This window comes from Morus notabilis, unplaced genomic scaffold, assembly GCF_000414095.1.
Source record: "Morus notabilis unplaced genomic scaffold, ASM41409v2 Scaffold32, whole genome shotgun sequence".
Taxonomy (NCBI): domain Eukaryota; kingdom Viridiplantae; phylum Streptophyta; class Magnoliopsida; order Rosales; family Moraceae; genus Morus; species Morus notabilis.
The window spans coordinates 23,669-40,227 of NW_010367715.1; the positions used below are offsets into that span (position 1 = coordinate 23,669).

The 16,559-nt window shown below is 35.3% G+C and overlaps 2 protein-coding genes and 1 pseudogene across 3 annotated transcripts; 2 read left to right on the top strand and 1 right to left on the bottom strand.

Moving 5' to 3' along the window:
* The first annotated feature begins 624 nt into the window (after nt 1-624).
* On the top strand, nt 625-4,493 carry LOC21388417 (WAT1-related protein At5g40240). Of its 2 annotated transcripts, none has more exons than XM_010113230.2 (7): nt 625-894; nt 993-1,055; nt 1,213-1,329; nt 2,797-3,055; nt 3,156-3,314; nt 3,516-3,667; nt 3,817-4,493. In XM_010113230.2, exons 1-7 carry the CDS (start codon nt 704-706, stop codon nt 3,971-3,973), a joined length of 1,098 nt encoding a protein of 365 aa, XP_010111532.2. In that variant the 5' UTR covers nt 625-703; the 3' UTR covers nt 3,974-4,493. The 2 variants fall into 2 exon arrangements, with proteins under 2 accessions (XP_010111532.2, XP_024031275.1); XM_024175507.1 differs by having other exon boundaries at nt 767-894; nt 1,218-1,329.
* Nucleotides 4,494-8,032: 3,539 nt separating this feature from the next.
* Nucleotides 8,033-11,182, top strand: LOC21388418 (annotated as a pseudogene).
* A 444-nt stretch (nt 11,183-11,626) lies between these two features.
* On the bottom strand, nt 11,627-16,266 carry LOC21388419 (protease Do-like 9). The gene is made up of 9 exons (XM_010113232.2): nt 15,515-16,266; nt 14,441-14,640; nt 14,167-14,347; nt 13,782-13,973; nt 13,177-13,409; nt 12,610-12,711; nt 12,409-12,459; nt 12,211-12,315; nt 11,627-12,115 (listed from the first exon to the last, which is right to left on the bottom strand). The coding sequence occupies exons 1-9, from the start codon at nt 16,095-16,097 to the stop codon at nt 12,017-12,019; spliced, it is 1,746 nt and encodes a 581-aa protein (XP_010111534.1). The 5' UTR covers nt 16,098-16,266; the 3' UTR covers nt 11,627-12,016.
* Nucleotides 16,267-16,559: the final 293 nt, after the last annotated feature.

Sequence of the window (16,559 nt, forward strand, 5' to 3'; positions counted from 1 at the left end):
TAAATCTTTTTATTGGTACGGTTTATTTTAAACGGTTGAATTTAGTTAAAATAACGTCAAATTAAATAAGTATACAGAATAAGATGACGTTTGATTTATATATTGAGAATTATAATTTAAAATTATTCTCATTTTACGTGTATTTTTTATGAGAAAAAATATTATAAAAAATTATAAATCATGATTTAAAATCATGAACGAATATAAAAAATAAACGTCCTTTAAATAATTTTTAATACAATTTTAACAATTAAAAGTATGATATTATTGATAATTTATTTTTTCTCTTCTCGTTTAAAAAACTCCCTAATGAAAACATGTGGAGTAGACATGTGGAGTAGGTGGTTCATTTAATTATTCTTTTATTTTGTTTTGAAGATATTGTTGTATTCTTACCTTCCACCTGATGGAGATAAAGACTTTTTTAATTAAGCATGTGATATTGATCTCAAAAGAACAAAAAAATAATAATTGAGCATGTGATTCTTCTTTTTTTTTTTCTTTTTTTCTTTTTTTAGCAATCTCTGCGGTAAAAAAATGTTTTTTTTTTTTTTTTTTTCTTGTTTAAGTAAAGCTGCCAAATAATGGAAGCAGGAAGCTTATGGCCACAATTGGCCTTCATAAAGCCAATGAGCAAACAACTGGTACTGGCACCGTATTAACAGAAGAGGTGCTCCAATTCTCAAGGACCCGAATTTAGATAATGATGGGGTTGAGTTCCTGGTTGAAGGCCTTGGTGCCATTTTTGGCAATGGTAGTGGTGGAGATTCTTTCAGTTGGGTTGACCACACTCAGCAAAGCAGCCATGTCCAAAGGAATGAGTCCATATGTCTTTGTTGTCTACTCCAATGCACTTGCCACTCCCATTTTCCTTCCTTTTCTCATTTTCCAAAGGTCTTCCACTCTTTCTTGATTTGATTATCAAACAAACAAATCCCATGTTTTTTGTTTATTTGTCTGCTAATTATGAACTTTCTTCCTATAATTTTCAGGACAAAGAGACCACCACTCAGTTTCTCTCTCCTTTGTAAATTCTTCCTCCTCAGTTCTGTTGGGTATGTAAATTCAGTGGGATTGCTTCTTCTTACTCTTCTTTTTTTGTTTTGTTTTGTTTTTTTTTTTTTTTTGCTATTAATATTTTTGGGCAAAATTAATTTGTTTGCTGGATGGGCTTCTTTTTTTTAAAAAATTTTATTTTATATGCTGGTGTAGGATAGCTATGATGCAGAATTGCGTAATTGTTGGTGTAAACTACAGTTCTCCAACGCTTGCATCTGCTATGTGCAGCTTGGTTCCGGCCATCGCATTCGTTCTTGCTGTTTTCATCAGGTTATAATGTCCTATCTTCTTCCTCAAAATGTTTGGATCTAGAGATGTCAATTGGGCTAGACTGTCTACCCGGCCCAATCCGCTACAGTGGTCAATTCGGTACGGCCCGGCCCTAACCGGGCCGGTCCGGCACGCCAGAAGGGCCTGGGTTGGGCTTCATGTTTGAGGCCCTCGGCCCAGGCACGGCCAAGGCCCAAGCACGACCCAGGCCCGCCAAGGCCCAAGCACCCGAAGGGCCAGGCACGGCCCACGAAGGCCCAGGCCCGCGACATGAAATTTTAATGAGGTTTGAGGCATTTTATGGCCAACTAGCCGACCTATGTCATCCGGTTGACTAGTCATTTTTGTTTAATTATTCATATTATTTTAATAAAATCACATTTTTTGGGGCATATTATATATTATTTTTTTTTGTCATCAAATTTGAAATTATAAAAAAAAATCTTAAAAAAAATTATTAATCATAAGTGAAACTCAAGTGCATTAAGAAAATTAGGTTAAAATTGAGTTTAGACATAACAGAATCTTCTGGAAACATGGTTTTGTAATGTACTTATCATAGAATACTGCACTCTTTTTTCCTTCACTAAGGTTTTATCCTGATCTCTCCACGGGTTTTACTTGGCAAGGTTTTTAACGAGGCAGTCATTTATGTGTATTTATTCGAATTATCTCAATTCAATAAAATCACATCTTTTCGGGACATATGATATATTTTTTTAATTAAATATTGAAAAAAAAAATTAAAAGGACCAGGGCCGGCCCGTGAAGGGCCAGGGCCCAAGCCTGGCCCTAGCCCTTATGGACTAGGGCCGAGGGCCAGTGTTGGGCCTGAGGGTTTCTCCTCAGGCCCGGCCCTGGCACGGCCCAGGCCCGCCACGGGCCTGGGGTTAGAAGGGTCGTGCCGGCCCGGCATGGCCCTTTTGACATCTCTATTTGGATCTACATTTGTCAAAATGTTTGGAAAAATCTATACTTTACAATTTAACCCATATTTTTTTAATTAGTTTAGTTCAGTTCAACTCAATTTGAACAGTAAGCGCAGTTTAAATTCATGTTTGGTAAGCATGCGGTCCCAATTATATTCTTTTTTTGAACTCAGTTCAATTGTCCAACTTAGTTTAAAGCCCCCTCTAAATTCAACTGTTCAAACCATTTTTGAACAGTAAAAAGGTGTACACTTTGTTTATTTTTCGCGCCTACTAAACACAAATTCGAATTTTATTCTTTAAAATTTTAACTGCACATCCAAACGCCTATTCAAACTACAATTTAAGCCAAACAAATTGAATTTTTCCGTTCAAATAAAAATGTTCAAATCAACAAAATTCAAATCAGTGAAATAAACGGGGATTTAGATAATGGGTACTTTTCCAACTAGTGACTAGGTAGTGTCTTCCGTTGTATTTGAACGAGTAGAAATATAATTTTAGGAATTTACACGATTTTCTGTCTTGATTGGTGTAGAATGGAAAAGTTAGACCTGAGAAGCTCAAAAGGCCAGATCAAAATCGTTGGCACAATATTGTCAATCTCAGGAGCATTGACAGTCACCATTTACAACGGCCCTGCAATTGTCGTCCCTCAATCTCAATCCACTCATAATACTATTTCGGCACCAAAACTATCTTCCTCCATGAATCCGACGGCGGCTAGTAATTGGATCATCGGAGGCCTTCTCCTTGCAACTGCTTATTTATGCCTTGCGATATGGAACATTGCTCAGGTAAATTCCAAATTCATTCTTAGAAAAGGGGGGCAAAAAAGTGTTAGTTTCACTATGAAGTTTAAGCACGAAACTAACTCTATTTTCGATATATTTGAAGGCGGTGGTACTTAAAGGATTCCCATCACAGAAGACCATACTCTTCTTCTATTACTTCTTTGGGACCCTTCAATGTGCAATTGTTGGTTTTGCTCTTGAAAGAGATCCAAGTGCATGGATAATCACACCCGATATTGAGCTCATCTCCGTCATCTATTCAGTAAGCATTACTAATAATTGAATAAGAAAAATCAAAGGAAGAATAGAAGAGCAATGAAACGTGGTTTGTTAAGATGCCTACAACCACCGTGGGACTAAGAAAAGGGAGAATGTTCACTAGTAATAGAAGTTGGAAAAACATTTTGCTAAATTGCTTTTCAGCTATAAGAATGCTTACGACATGCGAAAACTACTTTGGCAGGCTGTTTTTGGAAATGCAGTAACTTATTCTTTGCTAACATGGTGCATGCATAAAAAAGGGCCCGTCTTTGTGGTCATGTTTAAGCCCTTGGAGATCGCCATTGCCGCCTTCATGAGCACCATCTTTCTAGGCGACACGCTTTACACTGGAAGGTAAATCTTTCTTTAGAATGTGTTTTCATATCTTCTACTTGTGACACAATGGCAAAACTAAATCAACTGCTTGTGAAGTGTTCGAGTAAAAGGAGCGATCAAATTCATGAACTTACAAGCGTATTCCCCTTTTCACTGCTTCTTGGCAGTGTTATCGGAGCATGTCTGATCGTCGTAGGTTTCTATGGGGTAATATGGGCACAATCGGAAGACGGAAAGGTTGAAAACCATGGAGTTGTTGATGAGTCACGGTCGCCATTGCCGTCACCCCGGACCCCTCTTTTGGAAAGCCAGAGCCACGTTTGAACCAACGTATTTGACTTCTCTGTTCCAAATCAGCTGAAGAATAATATGGAGAGCCCTTCTTAGCCATTTGCACCAAAATCTAGATATTATATATGATCCGAGATTTTCTTTTCGATTCTATCCTTAAGTTGATAAAACAAAGAACATAATTGGTAGAAGTTCGTAGAGCCATCCCGGCTACAACCAATGAATAGAAACTACACAGTATGAGGGCTGTAAAGTAAAGATCATTTTTTTCAATACTGGTACTACTAAACTACTCAAGATATTTAGGACAAGTTAGATATACCATGTTGTATTATATCATATTGTATCGTATAGTATTGTATTATATTATATGGTATAATTTTTAATATGCACTTAGGAATTAAGGTTGCTGCATTTTGGGAACCGAAATGAACTGTTGTTACTAAAATAAATCATATTGTACAATAGTAGTTTTTAAAGGTGGAGAGTTCTCCAATCATATAAGTTCATCATAAAAAGCCAAATGGTCCTCTGGCAAACCTTAATACTTGAAACAAAGACAATAAGCTAGACATATTTGAATAAAATGCCTTATTCTTTCCAATTAAAATTATCAGTCTTATAGAGCCTGTACAGTTATTAATGCATCCGAATGCCCTGATCGGAGATTTAGTACCACATTTCTTGTCCGAACCAAATTAAAATCAAGGGCTTTAGCTTCAGCCTCCCGAGAAAAAAGGCGCCATCTAAGTTTTTTTGGCCAACGCTGTCATCGCAAAATCAGTAAAATCTCTTGTAACAACTCACATTCTTATAACTTATTTTGTAGTAGGAATAGCATGACTCACATTGCATTTGGAATAATTTCAATCAAGTGGGATCCATTTAGCTGGTCGAGCTTCGGTGTGGCACCATTCCGTTAAGAAGATTAGGTAATAATAGATTAAAGGATTAAAAAAAGTTGTTTTAAAAGGAAATATTTGAGGAGAAAAATGTGTTCCTGAGCTAATCATAGAAAAAAAAAAAAAAAAACAAATGCATAAAAATAACTATTGATATAAGAGAAATTACACAACAAATAATTAAGTAGGAACACATTTGAAAAAAATAAAAAATAAAAAATATTATATAAAAATACATATGAAAGAAATTATTTTCATAAGAGTAAAATTATAAAAGAAATATTTTTTTTAATAAAACATATCATAAAAAATAGACTATAAAGAAACGTTGATAAAATAATTTTAAAAAAAGAGAACATTTAAAATATAAAAAAGAAAATCAAAAGGCAGAAAAAGCAAAAAGAAAGGGGAAAAAAGGGTTAAAAAGGAAGGGAAAAAATAGGAAAAAATGGGAAAAAAAGAGGGGAAAAAACAAGAAGAAGATGTTATGTGGCAGTCCAATGAAAAATGAATAGCAATGAATTGTCTCTTCCATATATGTTTAGATTTAGATTAGATTATATTAAATTAGATTTTTACATAAGTGGTATGATTAAACCATAAGTGGTATGATTAGATTTTGGTGATTCGGAAAAATTTTCTACGTCCACAAAAGAGAGAAAAATAATCACTAACAATTTTATAATTACACACTCAATAATTTTCTCAATCTCTTTCTACCCAAAACCTCTTACACCTTTTGCCTATCTCTCTTCTCAAACTTCTCTCTTTCTCTCAAATGGAGGCACTTGCTCTTTCTCAACTTTTTCTCTCCACACAAACTCATACACAAAGCACTTATTTATAGATAACTCATAACACTTGCCCAAAAACATAAAATAGTATAGTTACCCAAAAAACACAAAAATAGTTACTTTCTTAAAACCAATTTAAAGCAATTACCTAACAATCTTCACATTGACTCAAATTCTCTCAACTCACTCATTTGGGTATCGAATCTCGGCACTCATCATTGCACCCCTCACGGATGACGACGATGCTACTTCAATAAGAATAAACATGTGTCAAGTTTAAACTCTCATCAAACTTGACACGACGAACTAACTTCTTCTTATTCAAAGTATCTTCACTGTTATAAGTCTTTGCCATCTTAACTTTATTACCTTCAACTGTCATCAGCATCTTGTTGCACTCTTTTACTTCTACAACTTCTTTTGCAACAAAAGAAGATTCTTCTTGACATGGTTTCACATTCATAGCTCCACCTACAACTGTAGTCTCAATCAGCTTATACAAGTTTTTAACTTTTTCACCATTCATGTCTACTAAATCACATCTCTTGACTTGCATAAAACCATCATTCGCATAGTACTCACAACTCAAAGTGTCTAAAGCCCCCAAAGAAATCAAACTTCTCATTAGTTGAGGAACATGTCTAACATTTGTTAATGTCCTCACAACTCCATCAAACATCTTCACCTTCACAATACCTATTCCAATAACTTTAGCACTAAAATTATTAGCCATCAACAAAGTACCAGCATCATAGGCCTTATAGGAATCAAACCACTCTTTATGTGCATACATATGAAATGAGCATCCAGAGTCCAAAATCTAAGAGTCGGAAATATTTTCATTAGCAATAACAGAATAAACATTGTCTTCACTCTCATACTTGTTGCCAACAACATTTGCATAATTTGAAGTGTCTTGGGATTCTTGCTTTCTTTTTTTCTTCAAGATGCTTCATCAATTCTGCACATTTTCTCTTAATATGTCCCTTCTTATGACAATAGTAGCACTCAATATCCTTCATTGGTCAGGATTGAGAACAGTCATCTCTTTTATCATAATATCCCACTCGTGACTTGCTCCTACCCCTAGTTGAATTTGATTTCGCCGCTAAAACTTGTTCAGTATGAGACGTATTACTAGATTTTTTTTTATATTTACAGGTTCTAACAGAGTAGTCGACACCTCATCCACAGTTAATGTAGTCTTTCCAACTAAAAATGTAGTCACCAAAGTTTCATACGATTTGAGTAAGGAGGCCAACAAAATTACAGCTTTATTTTCCTCATTAATTTTGACCTCTACACTTAATAATTGAGTTATGCACTTATTAAAATTATTTATATGGTCTCTAATATCCTCATCTATCTTCAACTCATACAATTGCTTTTTCAAATATAGTCTATTTATTAAGGATTTCGACATATAATTTTTCTAATTTTTTTCATAACTCAGAAGGAAATGTTTTATTCATAATACTATATTTCAATTCATGAGTCAATCTTAAACGAATTGTGTTTACCGCTCTCGCTTCTAATTCTTTCCAATCTTCATCTTTCATATTTTCTGGCTTCTTTCTTTACAGTGCTTTCAATAATCCTTACTGAATTAGAACATTTTTCACCGTACTCTACTGTATGCTGAAATTACTCTTCCCGTCAAAACGCTCAAACTGCTCAAACTAGGCATCATCTTGATTTTTTTTTTTTCAGATATTCACCACAGCTCTAATACTACAGTTGGGAAAAAACACACCATTATACTCACGCAGCGAAAAAATAAACTGAAACTGAAATAACTATTAAAAGTAGAGAAGGTAGAGATTTTGGTGGTTAAGAAAAATTTTCTACGTCCACAAAAAAAAAAAATTAATCACTAACAATTTTATTATTACACACTCAACAATTTTTTCAATTTCTTTCTACCCAAAATCCCTTACACTTTTTTTCTATCTTTCTTCTCAAACTTCTCTCTTTCTCTCAAATGGAGGCACTTGCTCTTTCTCTCAAATGGAGGCACTTATTCTTTCCTCTTTCTACCCAAAATCCCTTACACTTTTTTTCTATCTTTCTTCTCAAACTTCTCTCTTTCTTTCAAATGGAGGCACTTGCTCTTTCTCTCAAATGGAGGCACTTGCTCTTTCTCTCAAATGGAGGCACTTATTCTTTCTCCACTTTTTCTCTGCACACAAACCTTTATATAAATCACTTATTTATAGACTCTATATAACCTTTGTTCAAAAATAAAAAATAATAATTTACCCAAAAAACATAAAAATAGTTACTTTTACAAAATTAATTTGAGGCAATTACCTAACAACTCTTCAACATCTCCTCCAATGCTGTAGGACTTGATGGGGGTGACTCCATGGTTGAATGTTTTGGTGCCATTTTTGGCCATGGTTATGGTGGAGACTCTTTTACCAGGCTTGACCACACTCACCAAAGCAGCCGTGTCCAAAGGATTGAATCCATTTCTATTTGTCGTCTATTCCGATGCACTTGCCACTCTCATTTTCCATCGTTTTCTCATTTTCCAAACGTCTTTCTTGAGTTGATCACCAAATAAATAAATATATATTTTTTAAGAGTTTCTCTTATACGGAAAAAAATAAATTATTAATAATTTTCTATTCAGCTGTCATATTATTATCAAAAATTATTTTTGATATGATATTTATTAAATCTAATAGTCAAAAAGACCCTACTAAAAAACTCTTAGAATTTTCCTAAACTTTCTTCTTAATTAACAGGGAAAAGAGACCACCACCCGGTTTCTCTCTCCTTTGTAAATTCTTCCTCCTCAGTCTTGCTTCGTATGTCCTTCAAAGTGGGATTGCTTCGCACCTTCATCTTATTCTTTTTATCATTATTATTATTATTATTTTGGCAAAATAAATATTTTAGCTTGATGGGATTTTTTTTTTTCTTTTTTCCCCACTTGGTGTGGGATAACTGTGACGCAGAACTGTTTATTTATTACAGTTCTCCAACACTTGCATCTGCTCTGAGCAACCTGACTCCAGTCATCACTTTCGTGCTTGCTGTTTTTTCAGGTTAGAGAGAGAGAGAGAGAGAGAGAGAGAGAGAGGAAAGTCTGGGGAAAGTCTTAGATCCAATTATTAAGCTCTTTTTTTTTATTGGCTGCACCTCCAATTATTGAAGTGTTGACGCAGAACTGTTTATTTATTACAGTTCTCCAACACTTGCATCTGCTATGAGCAACCTGACTCCAGAGAGAGAGTCTGGGGAAAGTCTTAGATCCAATTATTAAGCTCTTTTTTTTTATTGGCTGCACCTCCAATTATTGAAGTGTTAGAATGGAAGATGGCTCTATATGTTTTTGATAATATGCTTTTTTTTTTTAATATTATAATTAATTATGATTATGTTTCATTTTGTTAAATTGTATTAATTAAAAATTTATTTCACGTGACATATGATTATATTTTGAGATTATATATATAGTTGAATGATATATTATCACTTTTATTATTGATAATGACTAAAATTATATTTTTCAGGGAATATATCATGGGAGATGTCAAAAATGATCATATTTGAACTTGTAATAATTTATTATTACATGAAAATATCAAATATTATTTTTTTTACAATTGAAATATAATTTTTAAATTTTATCCTTCAAATTAAAAGTTTTTTTCAATAATTAAATTATTTTTTTACTATTTTAATTAATTAAAATATTAAATGATTTAGGATTATTAATTAAGGGTATTTTTGTCAAAATACAGTTTATTTCCATTTCATGCCGTTGTCAACCAAACAACATAATTTTCATTCAGATATTGATTTCATAACTCCAATCAAACTAAAGAATCAGTTTATGATTCCAACACATTTCAATTCTATTCCATTACCATTCCGCCGCGGCAACTAAACACACCCTAAGTATTAGAATAGAAGATGGCTCTATATGTCCATTCAAAAACAAAAAAAACAAAAAACAAAAAAGATATGGATCACAGGACAAGTTTCTACAACCATTGAAATGCTTAGGAAGACATCACATTTTCTGATTCATGTGCCCATTCTTGACCATATGTTGCCACTAATAATACCAAAAGAAAATAGCTAAATAAAAAACTGGGATTTCAATACATATGGTTGGAAAAATCCAAACTTTAGAATTTAGGCTCGTTTGGAATGAGAAGAAAATACTTTAACAGAATCAATTATTTTAGTTTAAGTATATAAAACAAATGGACCTTTAGTTTTGTCCTTTCTATAATTAGGGAAAAAAAAACTCTAGAACCTTGAACAATGACATTTACTTATCCAATACATATTTGTTTGATCGTATTAAAATACTGTATTGTATTATGACAATACAGCACACCTTATATAATACAATACAAGTTACTAAAAAGGACATTAAGTGTAAGTGGAGTATTACATTACAGTTAAATGAGTAAGATTATAATTTTAAGAATTTGACAAGATTGTCTTTCTTGATTGTTGTAGAATGGAAAAGTTAGACCTGAGAAACTCAAAGGGTCAGATCAAAATCAGTGGCACTATAGTGTCAATCTCAGGAGCATTGATAGTCACCATTTACAAAGGCCCTGCAATTGTTGTCCCTCAATCTCAATCTACTCCAAACACTTCTTTATCACCAAAACTATCTTCCCTCATGAATTTGACAGCGGCTAGTAATTGGATCATAGGAGGCCTTTTCCTTGCATGTGCTAATTTAAGCCTTGCAATATGGAACACTGCTCACGTATGATCTGAAATTCCATCTTAAAAACGAGGAAAGAAAAACTAGTTTTTCATGTTTTCTTCATTTTCATTATAAAATTTGAGCATGGCACTGATTTTTTTATGTTCACTACATTTCAATGCAGCGGTGCTTAAGGGATGCCCATCACAAAGGACCGTACTATTCTTCTTTTACTTCGTTGGGACCCTTCAATGTGCAATTCTTACTTCTGTAGAAAGAGATCCAAGTGCATGGATACTCACACCTGATATTGAGCTCATTTCTGTCCACTATGCAGTAAGTACAACAGAAGTTGGAAAAACATGATTTGGCTAAATTGGTTTTCAGTTATGAGAATGCTTTATGTTATGATCTGCAAAACTACTTTCACGGGCTGTTATTGGAAGTGTGATGGCATATTCTATAGTTACATGGTGCATAGACAAGAAAGGACCCGTCTTCGCCGTCATGTTTAAGCCCGTGGGGATTGCTAGTGCTGCATTTCATGAGCATCATCTTTCTAGGCAACACACTTTATATAGGAAGGTAAAAAAAAAAAAAAATCTTATTTTAGAATGTGTTTTTATACTTTCTACTTGTGAAACAATGACAAAACTAAAGAAAATGCTTGCGTAGTGCTTGAGCAAAGTGACTTGTAATAATCATAAAATTTACTAGCATTTTTCCATCGTTTCCTGGCAGTGTTATCGGAGCATTCGTGATCGTGATAGGCTTTTATGGAGTGGTATAGGCGCAATCGGAAGAGGGAAAGGTTGAGAACAATGGAGTTGTCGATGAGTTGCAGTCATCCTCGCCATCTCTGTAGACCTCTCTTCTGGAAAGCAGGCCCGTTCATTTCACCGATTCGAGTTTAGAATTCAAGTTTTGTTACAGTAAAAAACTCTTAGAAACAGTCACGTCTAACTTTTTTACTACAGTAAAAAACTCACATAAAATCACATATAAACTCGAACTAAAAACTCGAATCAACGAACTAAACAGGCCAAAAATTGACTTCCATATTCTTATTCAGCTGAAGAATGATGTGTTTAATACCTTAATGAAATCTAGAGAGCCCTTCTTAGCTATTATACTAAAATCTAGATTCGGTATGCGATCCAACATTTTCTTTTCAAAGAAACATGGCTTCTAGATGTCAGTAAAGTCGTCCCGACTGCAACCAATGAATAGAAGACATTGTTTTAAGGCTACAAATGAAAATATCATTTTTTACATACGATTCAAATGTGAAATAATTTCCTTTGGATTTGCTATATATGTTTCTGGATAAAGCGTAATGCATGAAAGATGTGATGACGCATCTAAAGGCAAAAATTGTCTGGATATAGAATTTCTTCAATAAAATTTCCATTCACTGCGGCCAAAATTATCAATGTGCTATAAATCTCTACGGAACTCATCATGGAAGTACCAAAATTTGAGGACCACCTCCCAATTTTACTATTCTCCATATTTCCACCACTTTAAAGGACCGTAAAAATATCAAAATCTAAGAAGGTACCTAGGCCTACCTGCTTTGGACAATCACCAATTTCCCGCAGAGCACCTATTGGTATGCCGAGTACATATTGATATATTCCACTCCAAAAGCTTACAACACGCCAAAAGGAAAATGATCGGTGGCATGGAGGACTGGGTTTCATGTCTTTAAGTCATCAGACGTGGCTGATGGTATGCAATGTGTCGCCAGAATATCTAGAGTAGCAGCTTTTGCCGTCTTTGTTCGGAGGACCACAATCTGCACGGGGATTATTAGTGAATATAATGGCGGGGAAAATTTTGCACCAAACAAGTAAACAAGCACACAAATTATGAAGGGGATGGGTGGAAAACCTGTTGGTATTCCAAATCAAATCTCAAAAACTCATCTTTGCAGCTTTCTACCATGCTGGCCAAGTTCTTAAGATTCTTCACAGGCTTACCATTGAAAGCCAGAACCTATAACATGCATAAGAATTAGAAGGCATTTGAAACCTCACTTTTTGAAGCAACTGAGCAATAGCAAATAGTATTCATCAATCTCAATCTAACCTGGGTGTTAACAATCTCTTCATACCCAATGTTGATATTAGCCACAAGAACCTACAACAGATTTTCCAAGACATGTCAAGAACCAAAAAAACAAAAAAAAAGGTAGTAATAATAATAAAAAAGGAGCAGCAGCAGCCATCGGCAGAAGAACTGTTCAATTCTACCACATTGCAAGCAACGGACGAGAAGAGAGAGGAAAACCTGAGAAACTACAACAAGCTGCTCATCTGGTGACTGTGGAAGATGATGCAACAGTTTGTCCAATAGCTTCACTGGAGCTTCGTATTCGTAATCCTTTCCATACTGTAAGCACATGTAGGAAGTTAGAATGTGACCTCATGCCCAATGCTCAGAAGTAAAATTACTCCTAGCATTTATACTGACGCCTCTGAGAGCAATTAAAGTTAAACCAGTTACAATGCATGGGACACTGAATGACGAGAATACTTCTACCATGACGGATACTAATACCCCAATATTTGCAACGGCAGAAAGGATAGTGGAATTAGAGCTGTAAATGGTTCTGAAAAAATGGTATAGACGTTGATCCTTGAATAATGAAAACACATTTAAATTATAAAGGTTTTAAATTTAATGTACTTAGGCATAAAGAGAAGTGAAACTGGGCAAGAAAAATAAATCAAATCAAATAGAATATTGATGCTGTAGTACTGACCATCCACTGGATTATTTTCCATCATCAAGCAATAGAAAGCAGATCAAATAAACAAAACTAGTTGTCCGTACAGTAAACAGTGAATTACAAACCTCTGATCGGAAATAGGGAACAGAAACTGCTGTAAAAACGAATCCAGCAATGATATAATATGATGGGGGTCTGCCCCTGTTGTGTGCAGGTATTAGCCTTTTGTGCGTCCCAAGTTTGATATTAAAATTGAGAATCTCAGAATTGCGCAAGACCCTGACTGCAGCACTATCTCCAGTATATTTTTGGGAGATGAGGTAACTAAAACCTATGCGTTCTCCATGTCGGAAAGGTACTGGAAAATAAACAAGAAAGAGACTTTAAGTAACACAGAGCAAGAAGCAGACCGATAATAGAACAAAAGACGCCCAAAAGAGTTGCGGAGCCCAGAAAACATAGGGAAAAAAAATCTTTAAGTAAATTTAAGGGGAAAAAAAAAAGGAAGCCAAAGTAAACATGACATATTGCAAAAGTTGCTTTGACTCTCGCTTTTTCTATTGGAAGCATCATATTTCCCACAATCAAAATGACTCAGAAATTTCACGTGTTATCTGTTAGTTACAATAACTAAAAAGAACAAAACAAAAAAAACATAACAGGAAACAATTACTGTGCTTTTATGCATGAACAACAAACAGAAACAGATATTCATCAAATGGAGATATACCTGTTCCATCATTAGCAATATCAACACCATCAAAGCTGAGAATTATATCAGATGGCTTCAAAACTTGTGATTCTGGAGCTGTGGGATCAACTCTTCTAATGCGAACACCCTTTTGTTCAGGTTTCATACCCATAGACTTGCGCAAATCAGGATTTTCCATTTTCTGCCACTCAATCCCAAGAATCGGAAATCCTGAACAAAAGACATAAAACAAGTTAAGAAAGAAAAAGAACAAATAAGAAAAAGAAAAACCATGTCTGCTATGGTTGGATAATGTCTCGTACAGTATACATTATACAAGTCTATAACTACATAATGTAGCAATGTACTATACTGGCCATAACTTTCCAAATTCCAATAACAACTAACAACATCTAAAAGTCACCTGTATATGCGCCGTTCTTTTCATAGTCTTGAATGAAGTGCATGATAACTGGTGTTGGTATGACATAACCAATATTCTCCACATCTTCATGTTTAAGGGACTGAAATGCAATACCCACACAGTTACCCTTATCGTTAAAAGCAGGTCCACCCGAATTCCCTGAATTTATAGCAGCATCTATCTGCAGAAACAACCATGAAAGAAGAATTATGACAAATTTGAATGGTGGCATAGACCCAACAAAAGGAAGAGTGCCAGATCATTATCTCACAACCTGCAAACCCAGAAGTTCAGTTGACCCATAAACATATGACAGGATCTCTATTCGTGATACGACACCACTCGTCACAGAAATGGTGTCACCTCCAATTGGGTAACCTACAACAGTCACGGCATCTTGAAGTGCAGGCAAGTCCCCAAATTCCACAGGGGATACGCCTTGCCAAAACTCATCATCATCAACTGTAAGCATCGCTGCATCACATAAACAAAGAATTCAACACAACTATCCCCTCATAGAAACGAACGCAACTTCAGGCAATTCCAATAGTCACACTAACACTTACTTCACATTATAGTCCCTCATATGAAAGTCAAAAGTAAATGCCATAACTAAATACTAACATTTACTTCATTACAGCCCCTAATAGGAAAGAATGCATGTTCATGTCAGTATCAGCACCAACATTTACTAGTAAGTGTTTGGTATGAGAATTTGTGTCATGGTTTAAATCATGGTTCGTGACTCACTACAGTGTTTTCTCAAAAAAAAAAAACACAAATAAATCAAGAATGGTTCTAAATCCATGAACTAAACGTCTATTAAATTATTACTAAATAATCTTTGCCCCTTTTACTTTTTTCGGAAACTTAACGAGTCAAAGGCTACGGTCCTCCGCCTATATTGTAACGTGTAATGTGAAAGGTGTAACATGGCATTTATTCAGTATAATAATAATATATTTTTGGAAAAGTGTGAAACAGGAAATTTATTTATCCCAAACTAGTATTACTCCTTGTCGAAATCATGGTTACATAGAATAAATATCATGTTATATACTCACTTCTTGTAGTGGATCCCTGGACAGAAGACAAACCCATAATGTTTTACTTTATTATCTAAGGAATGAGAATAAACTCCAAGATTCTGTCAAGCGTGTATTCTTATCATTCTCAATCCACAAACAATGCACAAATGAAATGGGAAACCCCCAAAAACTTTCTGCCAAACAATCACTTTCACATTCCACAATTAGAAGGTGAGAAAAAACCCACCTTTAAGCAAGCAACAATCTCAAACACCAAACACAGAAGAGAGAGAGAGAGAGAGAGAGAGGCTTTTCAATACCGATATCACACTCGGTTCCAATGGCGAGCACGGTGGCCAAGTACTTGGTGTCGGAGCCTCTCTTCTTGAGCTTGACCTGCGTGTAATGCTCCACAGAGTGCGCGTTCGTCAGCACTCTCCTCCCACCAATCACGAACCCGCTGCTACTCGAACTGTACTGCCTCTTCCTCTGCCATGGCAAAGAGAAATTCGGCTCCGTGTGGACGCAGAACACCTTCACCACGGCGTCCATGGCGGGAACCACCCTCGCCGCGAGGCCGGGCTCGGAGGCGGTGGAGACGGCGATTTCCATGGCCGGCGCCGTGAAGTCGCCGTTCTCGAGCGGCCTAGGGATTCGTCTGTTGTCGGGCTTGTCGGAGGTTTTAGGGAGCTTCTTTGGGCGGCCGCGGCGGCGGAACTGGGGACTGGGGTCAACGATTTCGACGTTGCTGACGGAGAATACGTCTTCGATGTCGAACGTCGCCGTCGCCGTGGTGGCGGCGGCGGCGGCGGCTGTGTTGGAGGTGGTGGGTGGTGGGAAATCTAGGTTTTCGAGGGTTGGGGTTTTGGGTTTACGGCCACGTTTTCTCTTCGTCTCTCCCATTTTTGGGGGGAGATTTTAGGATCTCTCAATCTTCTTCTTCTGAAAAGTAATATGGAAGGAAATGGTCTCCCTCCCTCCCTCTCTTTCTGCAAAGAGGGAAATATCGAAGGAAAATGCGGGAAGAAGAAGATGGAACGGAAAAAGACACCGCTTTTTTTTTTTTTTTAAGGGTTTTTGCATATCGTCCTTTAAATTTTTAATTTTGACAAACTTATAAAATTATTATTTTACTACATTTATTTAAATTTTTTATTAAATTTAAGAGATTTAAAGTTAAAAAGTTAAAAAGTTAAAAAATTTGTGTTACATTTAAATTAAAATGTTAAAATTTTTTATTGAACATATTTTTTCTACACTAATTTAATGCAATCATCATCACAAAATGGAGCATATTGTAATAATATTTCAAATTTAAGAGGTAAATTGTTAAAATTAAAAATTCAAGAGATGAGTTGCTAAAAC

Bases quoted from the DNA above. Each gene is read 5' to 3' on its own strand.
- LOC21388419 (XM_010113232.2), bottom strand. From the start codon at position 16,097: ATGGGAGAGACGAAGAGAAAACGTGGCCGTAAACCCAAAACCCCAACC. The intron at 13,410-13,781 runs GTATATCTCCAT...TTTATTTTCCAG, and splicing joins TATTGCTAATGATGGAACAG to TACCTTTCCGACATGGAGAA. The intron at 12,316-12,408 runs GTTAGATTGAGA...TGCATGTTATAG, and splicing joins AAGAGATTGTTAACACCCAG to GTTCTGGCTTTCAATGGTAA.
- LOC21388417 (XM_010113230.2), top strand. From the start codon at position 704: ATGATGGGGTTGAGTTCCTGGTTGAAGGCCTTGGTGCCATTTTTGGCA. The intron at 1,056-1,212 runs GTATGTAAATTC...ATGCTGGTGTAG, and splicing joins TTCCTCCTCAGTTCTGTTGG to GATAGCTATGATGCAGAATT. The intron at 1,330-2,796 runs GTTATAATGTCC...TGATTGGTGTAG, and splicing joins GTTCTTGCTGTTTTCATCAG to AATGGAAAAGTTAGACCTGA.